This window comes from Lonchura striata, chromosome 8 (genome assembly GCF_050655825.1).
Source record: "Lonchura striata isolate lonStrDom1 chromosome 8, ASM5065582v1, whole genome shotgun sequence".
NCBI classification, from domain to species: Eukaryota; Metazoa; Chordata; class Aves; order Passeriformes; family Estrildidae; genus Lonchura; species Lonchura striata.
In genome coordinates, this window is record NC_140710.1 from 23,957,816 (window position 1) to 23,980,147 (window position 22,332).

The 22,332-nt window shown below is 43.3% G+C and overlaps 1 protein-coding gene across 8 annotated transcripts in view; it reads left to right on the forward strand.

Annotated features, from left to right (window-relative positions):
- SMG7 (SMG7 nonsense mediated mRNA decay factor) overlaps window positions 1-21,714 on the forward strand; it is a 49,992-nt gene extending 28,278 nt beyond the window's left edge. For 2 of the 8 annotated variants that reach the window (XM_021525109.3, XM_085586583.1), the window contains 15 exons: window positions 927-1,089; window positions 2,176-2,332; window positions 4,547-4,617; window positions 4,933-4,993; window positions 5,389-5,508; window positions 5,745-6,180; window positions 9,761-9,905; window positions 11,123-11,511; window positions 12,251-12,616; window positions 14,094-14,243; window positions 16,610-16,690; window positions 17,244-17,412; window positions 18,705-18,875; window positions 18,985-19,136; window positions 19,638-21,714. In XM_021525109.3, the coding sequence (XP_021380784.1) occupies window positions 927-1,089; window positions 2,176-2,332; window positions 4,547-4,617; window positions 4,933-4,993; window positions 5,389-5,508; window positions 5,745-6,180; window positions 9,761-9,905; window positions 11,123-11,511; window positions 12,251-12,616; window positions 14,094-14,243; window positions 16,610-16,690; window positions 17,244-17,412; window positions 18,705-18,875; window positions 18,985-19,136; window positions 19,638-19,751 (2,745 nt within the window). In that variant the 3' untranslated portion in view covers window positions 19,752-21,714. The remainder of the gene's footprint in view (window positions 1-926; window positions 1,090-2,175; window positions 2,333-4,546; window positions 4,618-4,932; window positions 4,994-5,388; window positions 5,509-5,744; window positions 6,181-9,760; window positions 9,906-11,122; window positions 11,512-12,250; window positions 12,617-14,093; window positions 14,244-16,609; window positions 16,691-17,243; window positions 17,413-18,704; window positions 18,876-18,984; window positions 19,137-19,637) is intronic. The other 6 variants (XM_021525112.3, XM_085586585.1, XM_085586586.1 and 3 more) reach the window with 6 other exon arrangements.
- The last annotated feature ends 618 nt before the right edge of the window (window positions 21,715-22,332 follow it).

The window sequence follows — 22,332 nt, forward strand, 5'->3', positions numbered from 1 at the left end:
TTTTTTTGATTGTTTTATGCAACATAAGGCCTAATTTATCAGAGAGCAATTCTTCTGGCTTCAAGTTGAATGTGGTTGTGAAGTTGGCTCTATGGTAGTAAATCAGTTTAGCTTTGTGGCTCATTTTAACTCTGAGGAGAGCAATTGCAGGGTTGGGAGCATTTCAGTCAGGCCCTGGGTGCTGCTGCTAGCAGCTCTGTCAGTCTCAGTGACCAGCTGTACAGTGCTTCATGCCCTAAATGAGAGAGTCAAGGGTGAATGTGGAGCTTAAACCTTTTCCTGATGGTTATACTAGTTAATCCACCTGATTCTTATGTGTCTGAAGATATGTTGGCTGAGATTTAGGGTAGCTCCTTTTTTTCCCACAAAAAGCCTTGAAGTCTAGTCTCTTTTCCTGTCTTGAGAAAGGTGTCTTTTCTAGCATAGTTGCTGAAAAACATTTGTAAATAGCTCTCTCTATTTTAGTCCACTGAGGCATTCCGTGACCCATGAAATCAGGTGTGGAATTAGTTTTTAATGCATAACCATGCAGTAGTTAAATTTTCCTGGGTTGTTTTTTTTTAAAATATCACATTCTCCATGCTGGTTCTTTGAAAGGCAGACAAACCCAGTGGACCTATGGGCTTTTGCAGCGCTTGTCAGTGCACATTCCAAGTTGCACTTGCTGTGGAGGAGAACCATATGCAAAGGGGATGTTGATTTGTTGTGTGTCTGAGCTGGTGTACAAGCAAAAACCTTGTGCTTAATAGTGGGGTCCTCCTGGAAAGCCCAGTCCTGTGCTGGGAGGAACAACTTGAAAATAAAATCCAGAATGAATGTTGTATAAGAGCAGAAACATTAGTTAAGCAGTGAAGGAGCAACTACCAATCCTTTCAAGCATGTGCTTTGCCATCTAAAAATATATGCACCCTGTGTCTTTGTTGCAGAGGTTGTTGTTCCAGAAGGCCTTCAACTCTCAGCAGTTAGTCCATATTACTGTGATCAACCTGTTCCAGCTGCACCACCTGCGAGACTTCAGCAATGAAACAGAGCAGCACAGCTACAGCCAGGATGAGCAGCTATGCTGGACACAGCTCCTGGCTCTCTTCAGTAAGTGTGGGAGCTAATTGATTTTTGTAGTTCTCTTGATTTTAATGTGGAATCCATTAGTAATTTCCTGTCAGGATCTAGCTTAATGGGTGTCTGAGGTAAGTGCTGAGAATAGACATTAGGGAGAAAGTTGTGAGAGATGATGGTCACACAGGATCATTAATGTCAGCAGTGCTGACTAATACTTGATTTCTGTGTCTGGACTTACTCTGTTTGAAGCTTTACAGAACTCTGCATCATTTTCCTGGTTCTGAGAGAGCATTTTAACTTGGGTGCAAAACTGGATCCAGCTTGGCGGTGAGTAGTACCCCTCTTGGGGGCTGCTCCCCAGTTGGCTGCGTACAGTTGGAGTTGCTTTGAATGGAACTGGTTCTGATTCAACAGGACTGCAGTTGAAGTTGAATCAACCAGGACCTCAGCTACTTGTTAACCTTTGGTAATATCAACCAGGAGATAAGTGAGAGTGCAGAGCATTTTTGATTCTAGACACATACTGCTGATTTGCTTAACTTGATTGAGGCTGTTGTCAGCTTGGCCTTGTTTGTCAACACCTAAATTTCTGAATAGCTGGATTTCTCCAAATTCCAGCCTGGAGTTGATTCTGAAGGCACCATGGTCCATGGGTGTCGTTACTCTTTCTCAGCTTCTGTGCTCTAAGGGGTCTGGGCTGGGTGCCTGCCTGCAGAGCTCCAGTGCATTTGTGTGCCTGCTGGTTGAAGTGAATAAAGTGCAGGTAGGTAGCTGAGTTGGTAATTTCTGATAAATAGGTGAGTGACTGTTTTGCACTGGGCTTGTCTCAGCTGATTTTTTTAACTTGCCAAAATGACTTGCCATGACAGTTGAAGAGATACAAACATCAAGATTTTGCTGCCTAATTGAAAACTATTAAGAAGCCCTGTGTTGTGATCTGTTGGTGGATTGTTTAAGATGAGGTAGCTGGGCTGCCTTGTTCTAAAGAACTAGCTCTTAGAATAGGGGTTTATGGGGTGGATATTTTTGATTAGGTTATTTGGTCAACTTTGAAGTATGATTCCCACATAATGGAGTGTTTTTTTCTTTTGCTTTTTCCTCTCACTCTGTTTCTAGTGTCATTTCTTGGAGTTCTGTGCAAGTGTCCTTTACAAAATGACTACCAGGAGGACTCTGGGGCTGCATATCCTCTTCCTGCTGTGAAGGTTTCAATGGACTGGCTGAAACTTAGGCCCAGTGTTTTCCAGGAGGCAGTGGTTGATGAAAGACGGTAGTGAGTGTTAATCTTTCTCTTGTTACATTTTGTTGCATGAAGGTCCTAATTACTGTTGATCCACAAATTAGTCATGGGAAAAATGATCATACAACTCATCATTACAGATACCAAAATGATAGAAAGTGTATGTGCTAGAAAGTTCATAAAGCAAAACATGAGACTTGTTTACAGGAGCAAATTGAGTCTTTTAATTCTTTAGGTTTGCTGTAAGTTTTTTTGCAATCAGGGGGATCTATTTTAAAATGTCCACTTCGAGCATAACTACTGTGTTCCTGTAGTCTTACCTAATGTAATGATTTCTCAGATTACTGGGGATGGTGGCAGGAGAATACATGCCTTAATTTTGTGCACTAAACCATCACTTGGGCAGTGCTGGTGTACTAATCTAGGAATTAAATTCAGTTTAGTAGAGGGGCTCTTTAAATATCAATGCAGGCATTACTGTTCTGGACCGTTGCTCTGATCTTGTAAATTAAGGCTTAAATTGTTCAAAACTCACAATTTTTTTTAATAGTCTGTTAACTTTTCATGAATTACTGTGATTCAACTGTAATTCAATAAAGTGTTTCTGTAAGGTGATTCTTAGGATTGTAGTGACAGTTACTGATGCAGCTGGATGCGTATTGTTTCTAAGATGGGCTTTCAAGGCAAGCAGTGTGATGCATGGAGAACAGGGGTACCTATAACTTTGATTTGTTAAATAAGAAACAAAAAACCCTCTGGAGTTTTGGGAGCTTAAACCACAGAATTCCTAAAGGCGAGATTAAAGAGAAGAGTTCAATGTGGTTTTGAGATGGTGATAACTTCTGCCATTTGCACATCCTCATGGGAGACTTATGCCTGTATTTTAATAGGCAAGATACCTACTTGATATCAAGTAATCCCTGCAGAGAGGACATGCAGATAATAATTCATGGAGTAAATGACTTTAAGCTGAAAGAGGGTAGATTTAGATTGGTTAGAAGGAAGTCATTCCCTGTAAGGGCAGTGAGGCCCTGGCCCAGCTTGCTCAGAGAAGCTGTGGCTGTCCCATCCCTAGAAGTGTCCAAAGCCAGGTTGGATGGGGCTTGGAGCAGTCTTGGAGTAGTGGAAGATATCCCTGCCCCATGGCACAGGGTGGGAGGTTCCTTCCAGCCCAAACCATTCTGTGATTCTCTGAAGGAACCCATTTTCTGAACAACATATTATTGACTTTACTTGCCTTACTGAAGACCTGAGGTGTTTTTTCCTTTTGTTCCTTGTCAGTCATGGGGAGGAGCTGTTGCTCAGTGTAGTGTAGAGAATAATCATAAAGATCATGCTGTCTGCCCACAGCCAGCAGGAAAGCAGCTGAGGGTGTACAGTGCTGCTGGGGGCATGGTGCATTCTCCAGGCCATGTGCTGCATGACAGCTGAAAGCCTTGCTGAGGAGGACACATTCATTTCTCCTACACTGAGCACAGTGGGCATCCTGAAAGAGTTTTCTGTTGTTTCTGTGGTGCCCATCAGTAAAGCAGAAGGGTTTTTGTATTTTTGGGTGGGAGCTTTTAGCAAACAGGAGCAAGCAGCCTAGTGGTAGCAGTTAAATGTTAACACAGTGATCAGTGTGATTTTAAAATTGTTTGCTCCAGGGCCTTTGGGAAGAATTTCCAGTCATTGCTTGTTTTACTGGTATTGTGAGGGCAAGGCAGGGGACTGCAAGTTCACCTCTGGTTTAATGATTTTTGTTGGTGCAGCCCTTACTTAGAGGCTCTTTTCTTGGTGGTAAATGCTCCAGCACTACAGTAAAGCATTCTTGTTCTTAGAGCAGAAGTACTTCTGCACAGCTGTGTCTTGATACATTCTTTTGCTGCCTAAACTGATTTATTGAATATGTCTTGAGAGCCATCAGCTTTGGACTGCAAAGCATGAATTGCAGACAGGTGCTTGCAGCACTTGCTCATGCTCTATGTTTATCTGGTTAAATTCACAACAGGCTCTCTGGCCTGCTGGGTAATAAACACTGTGCTGTGAGAGCCTGGCATTCTTGGTAGCTTTAGGTTGGCTTTCTGGTAATAGTAATTCTTTCAAGAAAGTGGTCTTTTCATTGACACTTTGCGAGAAGCTTTTCTTGGGAATTTGAGGATTAATGTAAACTGTAATGGTAACAACATTTAGTAGTTTTTTGATAAAGCAAACACATCCCATGTTATGCAGTTTTCACTCAGGGTTTGCCTGTTTTCTAATTTTTAGCATATGGCCCTGGCTGATCTCTCTTCTAAATAGTTTCCAGCCTCATGAAGAAGATCTATCCAGTAATAACGGTAAGGACACTTGCAGTCTGTCCTGTAAAGAACTGGGAAAAACAGTATTTTTCCTGCTGATGTGGGAGTTACAGTTGAAGAGCAAATAAGGAAACAAGTTGTCTTCTTGTATTAGTTCATGTGAATACTTTGCAAATTCTTTTTCTTGTTCTGGGCAAACTGCTCTGCTTTATCATTCCTGAATTCCTCAGATTGTGGGGTGAACCTTTTAATAGAAGGCTCTAGTATGTGTAGAGACCATGCTGAGGTATCTGCTGTGATACTGTGCTCAATGCCTTCATGCTTTCCTTATGCTGTTTACTGTCTATTTGCCAGCAACCCCCCTTCCAGAAGAGTTTGAGTTGCAAGGATTCCTGGCTCTGAGGCCCTCGTTCAGGTGGGTGACAGCTGAAGGATCCTGCACCCTTGCCTGATGTCACAGCTTCTACAGACATCAGCCTGTTCCTTACAATATCTTATTTATATATGTTTACTGCTGTATAGATTGGTGTTGGTCTCTTCAAAACAACTGCAATGGATGGTGTAGCCCTGAGAAATTCTTGAGGTTATAATATTGCTCGTGACCCTGCTGAACCTCTTTAATGTAGATGCATCTTACCAGATGAGAATTACATGTGTAAATCAGACATCTCTTAACAGCCATGTTTTGAATAATATCTGGTGAAAGTTCAGCGCTCTTAATAGAGCAATGCTGACATATATTTCTAGAAAAATAGGATATTACAGAGGGTAATTGTGTAATTATTATTCCCTCTTCTGCGTCAATACTAGGAACTTGGATTTTTCCAAAGGCCACCAGGCAATTACAGGGGATAAAGAAGGGCAGCAGCGTCGGATACGGCAGCAGCGCCTGATCTTCACAGGCAAATGGATTGCTGATAACCAGCCAAGGTAATTGCAAGTACTTTGTGTTTTCCATGCTACTAGAAGCTGAGGTGACACAGGAGCCAGTGTGGAGTGTTATTTTTCTCTCTGTTCAACACAGCAGTTAGTTGTAATGTGAGCACAAGATGCTGACAGCAGTAATAATATGTTCTGTGGGTCAGCATGCTATTCCTTCACAGACTGATTATGGTAAGTAATGTAGTGTGTATACTTGCTTTTTAATTCCTTGCTGTATTTTTCAGGTTGATTCAATGTGAAAACGAGGTAGGAAAGCTCTTGTTTGTGACAGAAATCCCGGAGCTCTTACTGGAGGACCCTAGTGAAGCCAAAGAGAGTCTCGCCTTGCAGGAGATGTCCATGGCAGAGCCAGTGTGTGTTGATGGGAGCCCTGGACTCAAATCAGTGCTGTCCTCTGGCAGAAGCCTGAGCAACAGCTGTGATGCAGGGGAAAAACCCATGGTCACCTTCAAGGAGAATATCAAGCCCCGGGAGATGAACAGAGAACAAGGGCGCATCTACCCCCCAAAGGACATAGCGAGGGAGAGAAGGGACTTTAGCAAAGGAATAGTAGCAAATAAGAATGATGGGAAGAAGGATAACAATAAAAGGAAGACTGAGACCAAGAAATGTGGCTTGGATAAGATGCAGGAAGCAGGAAAGCAGAATGTGGCAGTTCAGGTAAGCCTTTAGCTCAGAGGAATACTGTGCCTGAGACAGTGTGGTGTTGTGTCGGGACAGTCACTGCTTGTGTAGAGTATGGTAGAGCTGAGGTCTTGCTGTGGGCCCTGCAGCTAATGCTCAATAATATAAAATATTTCTACCTCAAAGACCAGGTGATGGTGATCTTAGCATCTCTTTGCTTTTCCTTGATGCTAGCTCAAAAAAAGAAGGAGAGAGGGAAAAACAGTGCAATGAGAGGTGCTATAACTGTCCTAAAAAACAGATTTCTACCCATTCCACAAATTATTTTGCCACCAAGGCAATTCATGTGGCCAGGTCATAGTCATGCTCTTGCCATTATGGTGTCTGTTGTGAAGGAACTGGATACTCTGTATTTTCACTTCAGTTGACTGGTGCATGTTCAACAAACTGAACATATCACAAAAGCTCTTAATTGTATATATGTGGAGTAAGAGCCTCTGTAGTGTGGGCGCAATCAAGTGTGTCTCTGTCAAAGTAAGGAAAGCTCTTAAATTGTCAATCTGTACTCAGACACTTAGTCAAAATTATTTGTTTTCCCATCAGCTGCTCTTTTACTGGTTATATTTTTAGGGGCATGCTTTTTTATCGATTTCTTTGAGCGTTACATATGAAATATATCAAGTAAACAGTGAATTTGCTGGTCTGCCTTCCACTGAGTCATAGTAAATGGGGGTAGAGAGTGTCAGGGCTGATCTGATCTGTACCTGGACAATTTGGCTGTATCTCAGTCATTCCCTGATGATGACTGGAACCATTGAATAATAGTGATGGAGGTTTCTGTTATTTCCCTAGAGAAACTGTGTTAGTTCTTCACTGTTCTTGCAAGTGGAAATTATTTTCTAATAATGTGCCTTATGTCCCTTGCCTCTGTATAAGCCCATTATGACTGCCCAGGACAGGAATGCAGAATAACTCTTCCTCTTTGCAGCTGCTCCAAAGGCCTGTGCCATTGAGGTCTTTTCCCCAGCCTAGACAAACCATCTCTTTCAGTTTTTCCAGCTTTTATTGTTTAGGAGCCTTGGATTATTCTCTCTGTTTTCCTCCTGATGATTTGCTGTTAAACATCATGGTTATGAAATGGAATGTCTGAACTGGCAGCATTATGCAGTTGGTTTTGCAGGGGAACCATACCTCAGGGTACAAAGGGTTTCTGTAAAGGCTACAGAAAGCAGGGGCAATAGTCTGTGAGTCGTGGAATGATTCTGGTATCTGAAAACCAACATAGGTGAGTTAGAATAGCAAGTTTCTTATTTATTTGTCAAATGGATCTGGAATGTCATTGCAGGTTTGAGCATTAACTCCCAGTTTTGATCTTTGTGCCCGTCTTGCAAAATAAGGACTTCAGGTGGATAAAAACCTACCAGATCTGAGGACTGCATAGCTTTCTGGATAGGGATGATAATTTATTTATCAGAAATTTCCTTGATTTAGTTTTAAGATACAACAAGCCCAGCTGTAGCAGAATCTGCTCTGATGTTGTCTGTTATCATTTGTCTCTTCTTGAATAGAAATTATTTTTTGATTTTTAACTCCATCAGTGAAATGCCTTTTGTTTCATATTATTTGGTGGGCTTGCTTGTCCAGACCTGCTCCAGAATAGAGGGAGGGCTTGCTTCCCCCCAGACTGAGAAACCAGGGTAGGTTTCATACCATTGTTGGGCTGTTTGTGTTCTGCTTTGGCACTCCTGACAATTTCATACCTTATTTCCTACGTAGTTCATTGCTTCCAAAAGCTTAAATGCTGCAGTTCCTACTGTGCAAAAATGTGAAGAATGTGGTACAGAAGTGATCAGTCCTGCTTTGTAGATACATAGGAAACTTGCATGCTCAGGCAGGATGTGACCTGGATTGAATGTCTGCTCTCTAGGGAAGATAATGTTAGGAGCCAAGGAAGTTCAGTGCAAACTAATTCAAAGTGTAGCATACTCTTAAGAGGTCCCTGTGATAAAATTGTGTCTGTCTCAGGCACTGTGTAGGAGCACTTAGAGCTATTGTGGGGATACATATTAGGTAGCATTGATTCTTCTGAGGTGATATCAAATAGAAGCAAGGAAGGAACTGAAATTTATCTTGATTCATTAATTTTAGTAATTTATGTTTTTATAAAGATAACTGTAAATCATGCAGGCAGCCTTTTGGAAGCCATCCTCTGGAAATGTGTTATAGCATACTTGAGTTTTTGATAGCTAGAGCTTGAGTTTTAAAATGCTATGGCAGGAAGAGTGCCTTTGAATTCTCCAGCATTTCTGTAAAAGAATGCATAGTGCTTGATATGGGTTATAAAAATATTTGGCTTATTTTGGAGGGAAAAGGGACAGCACAAGATGAGTTGAATATGCTGAATGTGATGGAGGGTGAAGAGATGCGATGTGAGCAAGGGCCTACATAGTTTGTGGTGTTTAACATCAGCCTGAACCTTGAGGTGGAGTTCCCTCCAGACTTTTTCTAGTGGCAAATGAAAAATCCACCCAAACCTCCCAATTTGACAAATGCAGAAACAACCCTAGACTCCCATAATTTCTAAATGGGGCAATTCAATTTGAAAAAGAACTTAGGATATGAATGCATCTGTCCCTTTACTACTGTAATTTGGCAGAAAACAACTGTCCTATGACTCCTTTCAACTCAGCAGCACTAAATGTCTAAATAAACTCCACACAGTTATGGTGTGGGGGTTATTTTTGTTTGGTTAGGATTTTTTTTAACTTGATCCCTGATACAACCCTTTCTTTCACTCACCTTTGAGGCTTGGTGTCAGGTCTGCTCCTGGGCCCTTTCTGTATTGCCCAGGTTCCTTGCTTGCTGTCTTTTTCCTGCCTGCTCCATCTTGCATTCCAGGCAGTTCTGCCGAGCTGAACAGAAAGGGAAAGTAGTCTTCCCCTCTGTCTTCCTCCCCAGGAAGACCCAGACCACGGGAGACTCAGAATAAGGTAAACATTACATTACATTCTTCTCTCTGCCTTTAACTGGTGCAGCTCTTTTAACATAACACCCCACAGTTACACAGTAAACTGAATGAGGTGAAGGACTTCTGCTGTTTGTCTTGAATGCTCTGGGTCAAAAGAATTCCATGGTGTGGAGGAGTTTGTGCATATGCATCACCATATGGATTAGGCTGAGAGAACTCCCCGGGAAGAATGTGGCAGTGTTTGTTTTCTAAGGTGCTGCAGGTAAGTAGCATAACTTAGGTTGAAGCAGTGCCCTAGGAGAAACATAGGAGGAGCATCTGCACTTTTTGTTTTTAAACACTGCAGGTGAGCAGTGTGGTAAGTTCCTTGGATGGTGTGAGATACAATGGCTGCTTCTCACTCTTATGCTAGAGAAGGAGCCTCTTGCATCTTCTGAGTAAATATCTTTGAGTGCTTTTGTGAGGCAAGAAGTGCCTGAGGACATGCAGAGTAATCTGCCTGAGGTTAGTGAGGAGGGCTTTGTGTAGGGAAAAGAAAATAATTGCTCAGACAATCTGAGAGCTTAATTTTTGGCTTGTGGCATCATATGGTTAATGTGGAAATTTAGGACAAGTGATTTAACTTCTTCATACTTTCTTTTGCATCAGGTGAAATCCCAGACAGAGATGAGGAAGACTCCAGTATCTGAAGCCAGGAAAACACCTGTAACTCAGACTCCAAGCCAGGCCAGCAGTTCCCAGTTCATCCCTATTCATCACCCAGGAGCCTTCCCTCCCCTTCCTAGCCGGCCAGGTAATTTGCATCATTCTTTTTAAGTGTTATTTATTGCTGACAGAAAAAAATCCTGTAATAGTGGTTGGTACAGCCTCTGGAAGATAGGGGCTCTGTTAATGAGCGTGAATTTTCCTGTTGAACATCTTATCAAATAGTAAAAAGGGGCATAGCAAAACTGAAACGAGATAAATAAGATTCCTTACGCTTTGGAATTGAGGTTTGCCATGAAATCTGCCACCTACCTTCTGGTTTAGTGGGTGTGAGATCAAGGAACTTGACACTAGGCTCTTCCTGTAGTTAGTCTGAACATGACAAAGCTTTCTGCTAGCACTGCTTCTGAAGCATTCCCTGTGCTTCAGACTCCATTGCAAAAGATCAATCACACTGCTTGCTTTAAAACTCACTTTCTTTTGTAGTGGTGCTCATCTTTGAAGCTGTAATTTGTATGGTCTTACTTGTTGCTGTGTTGTGTGTCCCATTTTGCTGTGGAGTCTGCCTGTCATATCTTACTATCCATGTTTGCTCGTGGAATAACTGGAAGCTTTATCTTCCCTGTACGTGTTACATGGAGCTCCTCAATATAAGACAGATGGGCATCTTCCCTGTCCCAAAGTCAGCATAAAATCTGACCTGTGAGACACAGAATTAAAGCTTGCCTTCCAAACCTGGCTTTTCAGTGTGAACTACAGGGAAGGAATTGATCTTACAGATACGAGGATTTGTTTGGTTACTATCTGTCTCTCTCTAAATTGATCCAGAGACTGGTGGTCCTCTGAGAGGGAGCAGTACGCATATACTGTATTGATTGCTTCTGTTTGTTCCTGCAGAAGTTTAGTCCCTTAAAATGTGTTTGAAGGGGAGGAAACTTTGGGGCTAAAGCATCAAAAACCCAAGAGCAATGAAAGAGAAAGGTAGTGGGAGTCATAAAAAGCAGGGAGATTGGGAGGTAAGGACTACAGGGATGTGGAAACATATGATCCTCAGATGTTGCCGTACTGACTGCTATCAGTGCCTGGAATATTGCAAGAAAACTCAGAAACAAACTTGGAATTCTTGTGTGTTCACAGCCATGCACATGCCAAGGTGAGGGACGACATTGTAGTGCATGTGTGCAGACTGGTGCCACCTTTTGTAAATAAAGAGCATAGGAAGAGAAACCCTCACTAAAAGTTTTCTGGAGGGAGTTGTATGTTCTGGCAAATTGTGATTAAAGGTGCATTTTTTATCTTTTCCAGGATTTCCTCCTCCAACCTATGTTGTCCCCCCTCCTGTGGCTTTCTCCATGGGCACGGGGTACACCTTCCCAGGTGGTGTTTCTGTCCCAGGAACCTTCCTCCAGCCCACAGCTCACTCGCCTGCAGGAAACCAGGTGCAAGGTGGGAAACAGTCCCACATTCCTTACAGCCAGCAAAGGCCCTCTGGACCAGGGCCAATGACCCAGGGACCTCAGCAAACACCACCTCCTTCCCAGCAACCCCTCTCATCTTTACCAGCTCAGGCAACAGCACAGTCCGCAAGCCAGTTACAGGTCCAAGCTCTGGCCCAGCAGCAGCAGCAGCAGTCCCCCACGAAAGCTGTGCAGGGCCTGGGGAAGAGCCCACCACACCACTCTGGATTCCAGCAGGTAAACTTGGCCTGTGCTATATGCTGGGCTTTATTTAAAAAGAAGTGGCAATGTTCAAGACTTGTCTTCCTGGATTACCTTTCAAAATTGTCATTAAAGAATTTTTTGATTGTGAACTTCTGAGCAAATTTGAAAATGAGCTGAAGTTTGGTGGGTGTGAGCATATGATGCTGTAGCTGAAAGGAAGGTATGTACTGGAATGGAATGTCTTTTCTGTCTTCTATTTGCTGTGTTTCTTATACAGACAAGGTATGGAGATGGTATGTCTGTCCTACGCCTTTGTAGTTTTCTTGTGCTGAGGACTGAGTGTGGACCTCCACCTGCACTCTCCTTTTGGCTAACTGGTTGCAGTGTCAGTTCCCTTACAGCTCTTAGTCCCTTTGCTCACCTTGTGCTGGAGAAAATATCCCTCCTGGCAAATCTGGACCCAATGGTGAGACCCTGCTTGTGTTCTGGGCAGCAAAATGCTGGCTCAGTACCTTACTAAAGGTTTAGTTTGTAGGTTTTTGGGTTAAAAGGTACTGGATAGAGTAAGGATTCTACTTGGCTGTTGGTTTAAAGCTTGACTAGAGAGCATTAGATGCCTATGGAAATTGCTTTTGATGAATAACACAGACATTCCACAAACATTCTGATTTGCTATCATGCATGAGCCAGGCTGGCAGCTTGGATAGAGTTAAGCATTCAAGTAACACGAATTGTTCCTCCCTGCTGGTGAAATCCTGTGTCTCTGCCTCAGTATCCACAGACAGACTCGTCGAAGCAGCTCTGGAACCCCCCTCAAGTCCAAGGCTCCCTGGGGAAGATCATGTCTGTAAAGCAGCCCTATTACCTGCAGGCCCAGGACCCTCTCAAACTCTTTGAACAGTCATTACAGCCTCCTGTGATGCAACAGCAACCTCTGGAGAAAAAAATGAAGCCTTTCCCAATGGAGCCATATAACCAGAACCCCTCAGAAGTCAAGGTGCCAGAATATTACTGGGACTCTTCCTACGGCATGACGGACAACAGGGTGATGACCCAGCAGTCGAACATGGACCGCAGGGGGAAGCGGCAGGGAGTCTTCCGCTCTGAGCAGGATGCTGTCTCCAGGATGACCTTTGAGGTGAGATCCATGCTACAAAGTGGGGAAAACTAAGGCTCTGGTATTCCTGGCAGCTCTTGGTGTTTCCCTGTTTCAAGAATGCCCTGTGGTCCCAAGTAGGTCAATGTAAATTTATTTGGAAGAGACCGAGCGTCAGTACCAGGGGTACCAGCACAAAGTGATGAATTCCCCATTTTAGTAGGCTGTGTGTAGTATCAGTCTCTTGAAGATTTGGTTTCAAGTAGATGTCTTGTTCAGTGTGAGTGTGACATCCATCTCTGTGCTGTATCTGCCAGGTCGAGAAACATGGCAGCTGATAGTTTTGGGGAAGATCGTTGTCTGGTAACTGATGAAAAACATAAAAGCCCCCCAAATAATTGCAGTTGAATTATTACACTTTAGATGAACTCTTAACACTGCTATAGTGAATTGAATGGCTGAGGCTGCGATAGGTTGAGCAACCAAGAATGGTAGCAATGGTCTTATCTTGAATTTTTTTGTTTGTTCTTCCTGAAAATCCCACCACAGTGAGAGAGCGAAAGGTCTTCCTTAGCTCCTGGTTGCAGTAAATGGAATACTCTACTTCTGTTCATGCAATCATGCTTTATGGTGGTGTTTATAAACGCACCAATCTCTGTTATTTATTAACAGCCCTGGAGTTGTCTGTGAGTGCTTTTGGTGATGTTTATAAGGAGGTTTAAACAGAGGCCTTTTAAACCTTCAGTTGGGTATGCCTCTGTAAATGCACTCAGGATGTGGAGAAGTTCAGGTGGTATCTCTTGGCTCATCCTTCTCAGAGAAAAGCCAGACAATGTACAGGAGTACAGTGTACACACCATGTACAGTACTATGCTGATGTCAGGTTGTAGTTTTCAGATGGAGACAGGGTCAAAGCTTGGTCTTCATTCCTAAAAGGGAAACCTTGCCAAGGTGCCAGCACATTGTGCTGCAGAGAGAAGCTATGCCTGTGATGCTTGTGCTTTAAGCATCCCTCACAAAAGTAAAGATGTCCAGTCTGACCAACACTGAGCTGCTTTTACTGGCCATGGGGTCTGGTCAGCTGTGAGTTGGCATAGCAGCTATTACCAGTGGAAACAAGTCTCATGGGATTTAAACTCCACAAGCAGAGAAGAGATGATACAAACATAATTCTACTTGAAACCTAAATTACTCACAGGTCAGCTGTAGAAGAATGACTATAAGATTTTGTTTGTTGTCTGTGCACGTGGAAGCAGGTTCAGTATGTGGCATGGATGCAAGGGGAAGCAGACACTCTGCTGATTAAAGCTCTCTGCTGTCACTTGGGTGCGTGGTCCTCTCCCCATGCACGTTTGGCACAACGCGTGGCTGTGTCTGCTCAGAGTTCTGTGTGTGCCTCAGCACCATCCTCACCTCGCCCTCTGCATGCTGCCTCCTGCCTTCCTCTCGCTGTTCTCTCTCCTGCTCTGGCTGTTCTTTCTGCCTTCTGTTGTCTCACTGTGCTCATTTCTGTCACTAGGACCCCAAGAGCTCCCCTCTGCTTCCTCCGGACCTGTTAAAGAGTCTGGCTGCCTTGGAGGAGGAGGAAGAGCTGATTTTCTCTAATCCTCCTGATCTTTACCCAGCTCTGCTGGGGCCTCTCGCCTCTCTTCCTGGACGAAGCCTCTTTGTATGTATTTGATGTAATACTGCTGCTTCTCGCTCTTAATTGGCATCTTTTTCTTCTGTGAAGTTATGAGAAATGTGAAAATCCTTTCTCTCCCCCATGCCTCCTGTCTACTTTCCTGCCTTACCTTTGAGCTAGTTTTCACAGGGTGAAAACTACAGCTTTTGGGCTGAATCCAGGCCTGCTAATTTGTTCAGAAAACAGAGTAACTGGGGTTTTTGTAAGTACAGTCCACAGGAGAGATGTTGATGCATTATGATACATAATTTAATGCACTTGCTCTTCTGCAGTTGTATGGGTTTATAATAAAGGGCAGGGGGGGACACTGATGGGGCTGTGGGGAGTCATCAGAACCAGGGTGTAGTGACAGAACAAGGGGAGTGGCTTCAAACTGACAGAAGATAGGTTTAGATGAGATACTTGGAAATTTTTTCCTGTGAAGCTGGGGAGAAGCTGTGGCTACCCCATCCCTGGAAGTGACCAAGGCCAGACTGGATGGGGCTTGGAGCAACCTGGGCTAGTGGAAAGTGTCCTTGGGCAGCAGGGTGGAATGAGATGAGTTTAAAGGTCCCTTCCAACCTAAGCCATTCTGCAATTCTGTGATACGGTTCTGTGATTATAATCTGCATATAAAAATTCCGTAGAGGTAGGGGGATGCTGCCCTGTTTAATGCAGAAGACATTGATAAAAGAGAAAGATGGCTTTGGAAGAAAATAGCAATTAACTGGATAAATACACAGTAACTCTTATAGAAATACAGTCATTTTTGACAGAGGGATTTTTTTCATACATTTTTTGTATTAAAACCTTCCTAGTTCACTAGCTGGGGTGTCTCAGAGCTATTGAATTTTTAAATTGCCTCTGAAAGTGCAGCATGCCTTTCTGCTATGGCTACAAGCACATTCATTAGATCATACTCATTCAGATTACTTGCTGTAACAAAGAATTATTTGTGGCTACTCAACATCTCTGATTAAGTCTCTTCCTCAGTTATTTTACCTGCCATCCCAAGGAACCAGTTGCAAAAAGATACTAATTTCTGTCTCATTAGATAACTTTGCTAAGAAACTAATAGCTGCTGCTTTAGCGGCTTCTTTTGAAGCTCCTACTGTTGTGTCTGCTGACAAATAGAAAGAAATCCTTTGCTGTGCAAATCGTGTGGATATGCAGAGTGGGAATTTTGTCTGTCTTTTAAAATGTGCTTTCAAAGTAATGAGCTGTCACTTTGAAAATCTAACAAGCTAGGGGCTGCTTGCCAAGAAAATGAGGCTGTTTGTCTTAAGTTTACAGGATGAAAGCAAAAATATTCCAGGTACTGTGGCTGTTCTAAAGACAGAGATACTAGTTCTGGTTTATGTGGTTTGAATTTTAAAACATCTGACATGCTGAGCTGGTGAGAGTGCAAGAGAGGGTTTATTTGTAACAAGACTACAGCTTTTATTTTGGTTCACACACATTTTTACTTATGGTTTTACTTACTAGTTCTATGGCTTGGTGATCCAGATCCTAGATTTGGTGATATTCATTGTCTACTAGCCAAGCTTGTAATTTTAATTTGGTTTCTGTCAGTGATAACTTAGCTATTTCTTCTCTGAATAGACTCATTTCAGAGACACTGTTTTTCACTCCTCAATCATAGTAAGAACCAAACAGAAAGACAAGAAATGTTATGCTGGAAATAACAATAGTGTGAGAGGGAGGTGGCATAGATGATGGAAGAAAGGTCATGATCTGTAATATCTTTACGTGGAAATAAAAAGGCCATGGGAGTTTTGGAATCTTTCTTTTAAACATTTGGGTTGTTTTCTTTTTCCTTCCTCTCTGCAAGTAATTTATAATGGAAATGAGACAGTGCTAAATGCTAATATAAACCTAATATAAAAAGCACTTAGCTGCTCTTACTGTCTAAGAACATCTCTACAGCGAGGATGCTCTCAGAACTGAAAAAATACTCTGTCAATAGCCAAATACAAGAGTCTAATCTTGTTTGAAGGAGTCCTCGTGTCACTGGGAGGGATCCTGTGTCACTTGTACAAGGTTTTACACAACCATAAGGTATTTTTGGCAGGAGTCTCCCCTTTAGATGCATCAGAGTATTAGACTTTGCATTTGAAAACCTGGTCTGGGTCTGAGACTCTCAGCTGTCATGTTTGTTGATTTGGAGATTAATAATGACAGGTAGTAGGAAAACGACTGATTTTTTTTGCAGTTGTTAGCCTGCCTTCCCTGTCCTCCAAGGTGCTGGAGCTAAAATGCAAGACAAGTTGTAAATATGACCAAAACCACTTTGGCAGTTTCTGATTATGCACTTTCCTCCTGGTTCCTACACTGAGCGCTAACTGCACTTTTCCCTTTTTTGGTTTCTGAAGAAGTCCCTGCTGGAAAAACCATCAGAATTGATGTCTCAGTCATCATCTTTCCTGTCCCTCAGTGGCTTTTCTCTAAATCAGGTGAGTGAGAAACAAAGTCCAACACCTTTTGCTGTTTCAGCTTGTGGTTAAGCCAGTGGAAAACCTGAAAGAAATCCACATTGATGTGTAATTTCACTCTGTATCAGCCTTAATCTTTGCCTTTATCAGTCTTCTTCCCAAATTCATCTTAGCTATATCTCTGCAGATGTACTCTTGAATCTTGCTGAATTCAGGGGCCTTTTGCCTTGAAATTGATTGAAAAGGTGCATCTCAGGGTGCTGTGGTGTGTAGGTTTTTACTTCCAAAGCAATGAATTACCTGTTCTCTTCCAGAGCCTTGAGCAGGGTCAATGCTTTTGACAACTTCTCTGAGTACTGGGAATTTGAAGATTTTGTGAAGACTTTGCAGTCCAGCCAGGAGCAATCTGTCCTGATTCAGAATGTGATAGACTTAATGTTAAATGGTCAAAGAAGATGGGCTGGAGAGTGAAAGAGGAATTAGGAAATATATCGAACTATAATTGTTTCCTTTATACAGTGTCTCAAATAAGTCTTAACACATAAGCTGTTATGTTGTTTGTTTTTTTTTTCAGGAAAGATATCCGAACAACAGCATGTTCAATGAGGTATATGGAAAAAACATCAATACCAGCACAAAAACAGAAGTCACCCCTTCAGTTGCCCATCAGGAGACTTCACTCTATTCTCTCTTTGAAGGGACTCCATGGTCTCCATCCCTTCCAGCCAGCTCAGGTAATCCTGGTATGGCATTTCTTGTGTCTAGTAATTTAAGAGAATTTGAGATAATTCTAAACCAACTGCAATGTATGTATATGTAACTTGAAATAAAATTTAAAAATAAAAACAAACCAAAACAAACAAACAAACAAAAAAAAAACCCACGCCAAACTTGCTTGGTAAAATCTCTGAAGGTTTCTGTTTTACTTTATAAATCTACAGAAATACAAGGGGATTCTGTAATTAATACAGTGTAAGAACCTGGGTTTTAATTTAAGTAGTTGAGCAGGATAAATGTTGTAGGAGGTGATAAATCCTGAAATCTATTTAACATGGTTTCCTGACAGTCATTTGGGAGTAGTGCTTTAACTCAGATGTCCATATAATTTGTGTTGCTTTTTTTTTGGAAAAATCAGGAGGAATTGGATTTCATAAAAAAAGAAAAAGAAACTGTATGAGGGAGGAGTGGAGGAAAATACAGCAGTAGTGGAGTTTGTAGCATTTGGTTTTTTACTGTTAATCAGCCCATAAAGCAAACCAGCTTCTTTGTTAGTAATTATCTTAAAGGCATAAACCACAGCTATTATGTCATAATTTTAATCTCACTAAAAATCCAGAAGAGTGAGAAAGGAGTTAGTTGAATCTAAGAAGAGTGGATTTTAAATAACATCTGTACTGGATGAGATGTTTGGTGGGACTTGTGCAACCAACCAGGAGAAGCCGTTGTGGGTGAAATGGAGGGAGCTGCAAAGTACTTTTATTCTAGCAGGATTTCTGGTTTACGTGGCTTCAACTCCCTTGCCCTTTTCAGCTCTTCATTTGTTCTGTTCTGCCTGTGGACAGCCTGCTTCATGCTCCCTCTCCTCTTTTGCTCACTATTGAGTTCTGGTCTGAATTGTTTTAAGACTCACATAAGTGTAAAACATTCTTACACCTGGGAGTTGAAGTTTTAAACTTGCAAACTCCCCAAGGTCTAATCTAATTTTTCTACTGGTTTCTCAAGCTTGGAGACAGTTACTTTTTTAGTTTGAGACAAGTTCTTCAAGAGACATGAGAGAAACTGGCTTTGCCTAGCCAGCCCTCATGAGGTTTTTGTTTTTCTTGTAAACATTAAACCCAGTCCTTCTGTTCTTGTAAATTTTTCACTCAGAATTTAGGAATTTGCATTATGCTCATGTAATGGAGGGAATAAAAACTGACCTCAGCATTGTAGCAAACTGGGTGATGGCAGAATTACAGCAGCACTAAGAAATTGAAAACTGAGAGGTTCCTGCTGTCTCTGCTGACCATTTTTCCTCTTCCATTGTAATCCCTAGATCATTCAACACCAGCCAGCCAGTCTCCTCACTCCTCCAACCCCAGCAGCTTGCCAAGCTCCCCTCCAACCCATAACCACAATTCTGTTCCTTTCTCCAACTTTGGACCCATTGGGACTCCAGACAACAGAGACCGGAGAGTTGCAGACCGCTGGAAAACAGATAAGCCAGGCAAGTGCTGGGTTCCAGGTTAGCACAGAGCGAGATACCATCATCTGATGATGCTTGTTTTGCACTGTTTTTGCCATGTCACTTTGAACTTGTCTTTCTGCCATTTTAGCAATGGGAGGGTTTGGTCTGGACTACCTCCCAACAACGTCATCCTCTTCGGAGAGCAGCTGGCACCAGTCCAGTGCTCCCAGTGGTACCTGGGCAGTCCAAGGCCCTCCTGCCATGGAGGACTCCTCAGCTGTGCTTATGGAGAGCCTGAAGGTGGGTTTGGCTGGGGCTGTGCTCAGGACAGGTCTGCAGGATGGATGATCAAGTGATGGGCATTAGCCTGTTGGAAGCGTCAGAGTTCAGTGCCAGAAGCCCAGAGTTTTTCCTACAGATTCACTTACACAAGGCAGTGTGGGAGGTGTCACCAATGCAGGAAGATGTCACAAATTTACAGTTCTTCCTGGTTTTGAGATTTTTGTGGAACAAGCCCAGGCTGGCAGAACTGGAAGAAATTCTAACATTAGCTTTGACTAGTCTAAAATTAGTAATAGTTAATGTGGGATGAATTTTTATGGTAATGAGGGTTCTGGAGGAAGATAAAGTTCTTCCAGGGAGCCTCTTTTTAGAAGGTCTTCTTTGAAGCCTGGTTAGCTTTTGTGATAAGCCAGGTATGAGTGATAAAGAGGGAGAATATACAATATGGTGTCTGTTTTCCAATCTGGCAGAGAGGCTGTGTAAAGCAAGGAGGTGCTAGTGTTGGCTGTTTGTTTTTAGTCCATCTGGTCCAGTTCCATGATGCACCCCGGCCCCTCGGCCCTGGAGCAGCTGTTGATGCAGCAGAAGCAGAAGCAGCAGCGTGGACAAGGTGCCATGAATCCGCCACATTGAGACAGAGGAGGCAACCCTTGCAACGACGGCTCCATAAACCATGGCATGTTGGGTCTGTGGGACTGGCACACACAGTCCTGTGCAGGTGGCAGCCCTCTCTTCTGTTCCTTGCTGTCAGGAGGGCGTAAGTGCTCCACCGACCCACTGAGTGTGCACAAAACGTCTGCAGTGCAAGCAAACAACATCAGGAACTCTCCCATCCCCCGGGCCCTTCGGAGGGAGAGAGGAACTGCTGTTTGGCTCACTCAGTTACCCAATATCACCGCCTCTCACCTTCTCCATTGTGCATGTCCCCAGCCACATGGGAAGTAAAAGCTGAGAGCAAAGGGCAGATGGGAGAAGCCAATGAGAACTTCTCAATCCTTTTCCTCTCTTTGGGGAGATACAATAGGAATCCATTAATGATTGCTTCGCTGACTGAGAATGTAGTTGAAATTACTCCTAAACATCTTTATTACTATCTCAGTAGTAAGATCACACTGAATTCTCTACACAGATGTGCTTCATAGTCAGTGTGTAGCAATGAAAGCCCCAGTTGCTGCTCCAGTCACTGGGTGGTGATGAGGTGGGGCTCTGTATCCCGGACTAGCAAAGGAGTTTCATGAAAGAGAGTCTGGCACTTGGCACTGCTTCACCCTGAGGCTTTGGGTGGGTTAGAGACTCCAGCATGAAATGCCCTTCTCTCAGTAGGTGTTTGAGCTATAAAGGGGTGACATGGGGCCTCACAGCACTCTGCTGAAAAGCAAGTTAACTGCTATGGGGTTTTAAATTAATGTGTGATTCCTGTACATTTTACTGTAGCATAGTGGCTAGCCCCACAACAGGCAGGCTAGTCTGTGCATTCACAGCCTGACTCATTTTAATAGGTAGGTATAAAGCTTTCAATGGGGTTATTTTTTTGTTTTGTTTTGGTTTTTTTTCGGTTTGGTTTTGTTTTTTCTCTTTCCATCCTCCCATCTTCGCTGAACGCTCGTAGTTTCATTACCATGGCAGAAAATAATCAGGGGTCCAGCAGGGCTGGGTGAATCCGACAGCCAGCCCAGACAGCACGGGGCATCTGCACGCCCAGTGAGGCACAGGTCAGCTCTGCAGAAACCTGTCCCAGCTGCAGCCCCAGGCTTTCAGTGCCAGAAACAAATCCAGGGCACCCGTGGACACATGGAAACAGCACAGTGCTGTTCATAGACGAAAAGGTGCAGAAGGGAAAAGGAAAAAACGTTTTATTTGCTATTTATTAGGGGGAAGGAAGACTGGAAGTTTGGTTAAAGAAAAGGACAGCGTTTTTGTTAGATTTCCCAGGGAAGTTACAGAAACAGACTCAATGTCCATTTGCTGTTTTTAGCAGTAGGGGTTTGTGTGATGATTCAGGATCTCTGGGCTAGAATTCAGCTGCAGAACAAAGCACATGCAGGAGCCGAAGTGATGCTGGAGTCTGGGCAGCCCCAGAGAGTACAAAAAGGGAAGGTGGAGGAGACCCAATACCCTCGGGGGTGCAAGAAGCTCCCTACGAGCTCCACCTGAGCAACATCACTGTTCTGTGTTGCATTTCAAAGCTGTATTTCCTTTAACAAGTCCAGAAAGTGAAGTTCCCAGCTGGTGGTAATCCAGCCCACCCTGTGTGTCCCCTCCAGCCCTCCCGCTGTGTGTCCGAGCTGTGTGCCCAGGCAGCTGCGACATTCCCGTGTTCGCACCGTCACTGACTCTTGCACCCCAGACTAACCAGGAGCTCCATCTCACTCCCGGCGTGCCAGGTCCCAGCTGCACCCATCCACTTGTGCATGAGCACCCGGCCTCGGGAATGCATCTGACCCCACCTGCCCTCCAGCACCTGGAGGAGCAAGAGAAGGGGCCCCCAACAGAAACTGGTTTGTGTTGTAAGCTTTTTTTGTGTTTTCTGTCTGTCTGTGCAAGAACTGCAGCTGCCGAAATCAGCTTTGCCTTTAATTAAACCATGTTCTCTCCATCCAAGTCTGTGTGTAGCATTTATTTCCTGTGTGACTTGGCTACAGGCATTTAAAAATGCATTACTTTTCTGTAGAAGCCAGAAGAATGTTTTAAGTTGATTTTTTTTCTTTTTTTAATTTGAAACAGACCTAAATTAATCACAGTGATTCTGGCTTGGGCTTGGTACAGATAATTTGGTTGTGGTTTTGTGCTGCCTGGGTAGCGTGTTTTGCATACTGAACTAAATGCATAGGATGGGAGCAGCTTGCAGAGCTCCTCCCTAGTTGCAGACTCAGCCTGGTACAGCGTGTGCAGCATGCAGGTGGAGGGCACAGGTCCTCCTGCCATGACTTGCCTGCAGACCAGGGTGTTCACTGTTTCCATGCTTCCAGGTATGTGGCAGGAAGCTCTGGAGATGTTTTGGTTTTGAAATTACAGGTGTTTTTTGTCTCCAGAATAAGTTCCTTTAAAAAGAAATGTGATATTTTTGTGGGCTAATGGGGTAGCGGGGTTTTCTGGACTTGTGTGATAGAATCCAGAGTGCAGAAGCCCCTGGCCCCTTAGCACCTTTGGAGTAAAGCTCTGGGATTCCAGGCTCCATCTTTCAAAGTTACTGTTATCTTCTGACTGATCAGGA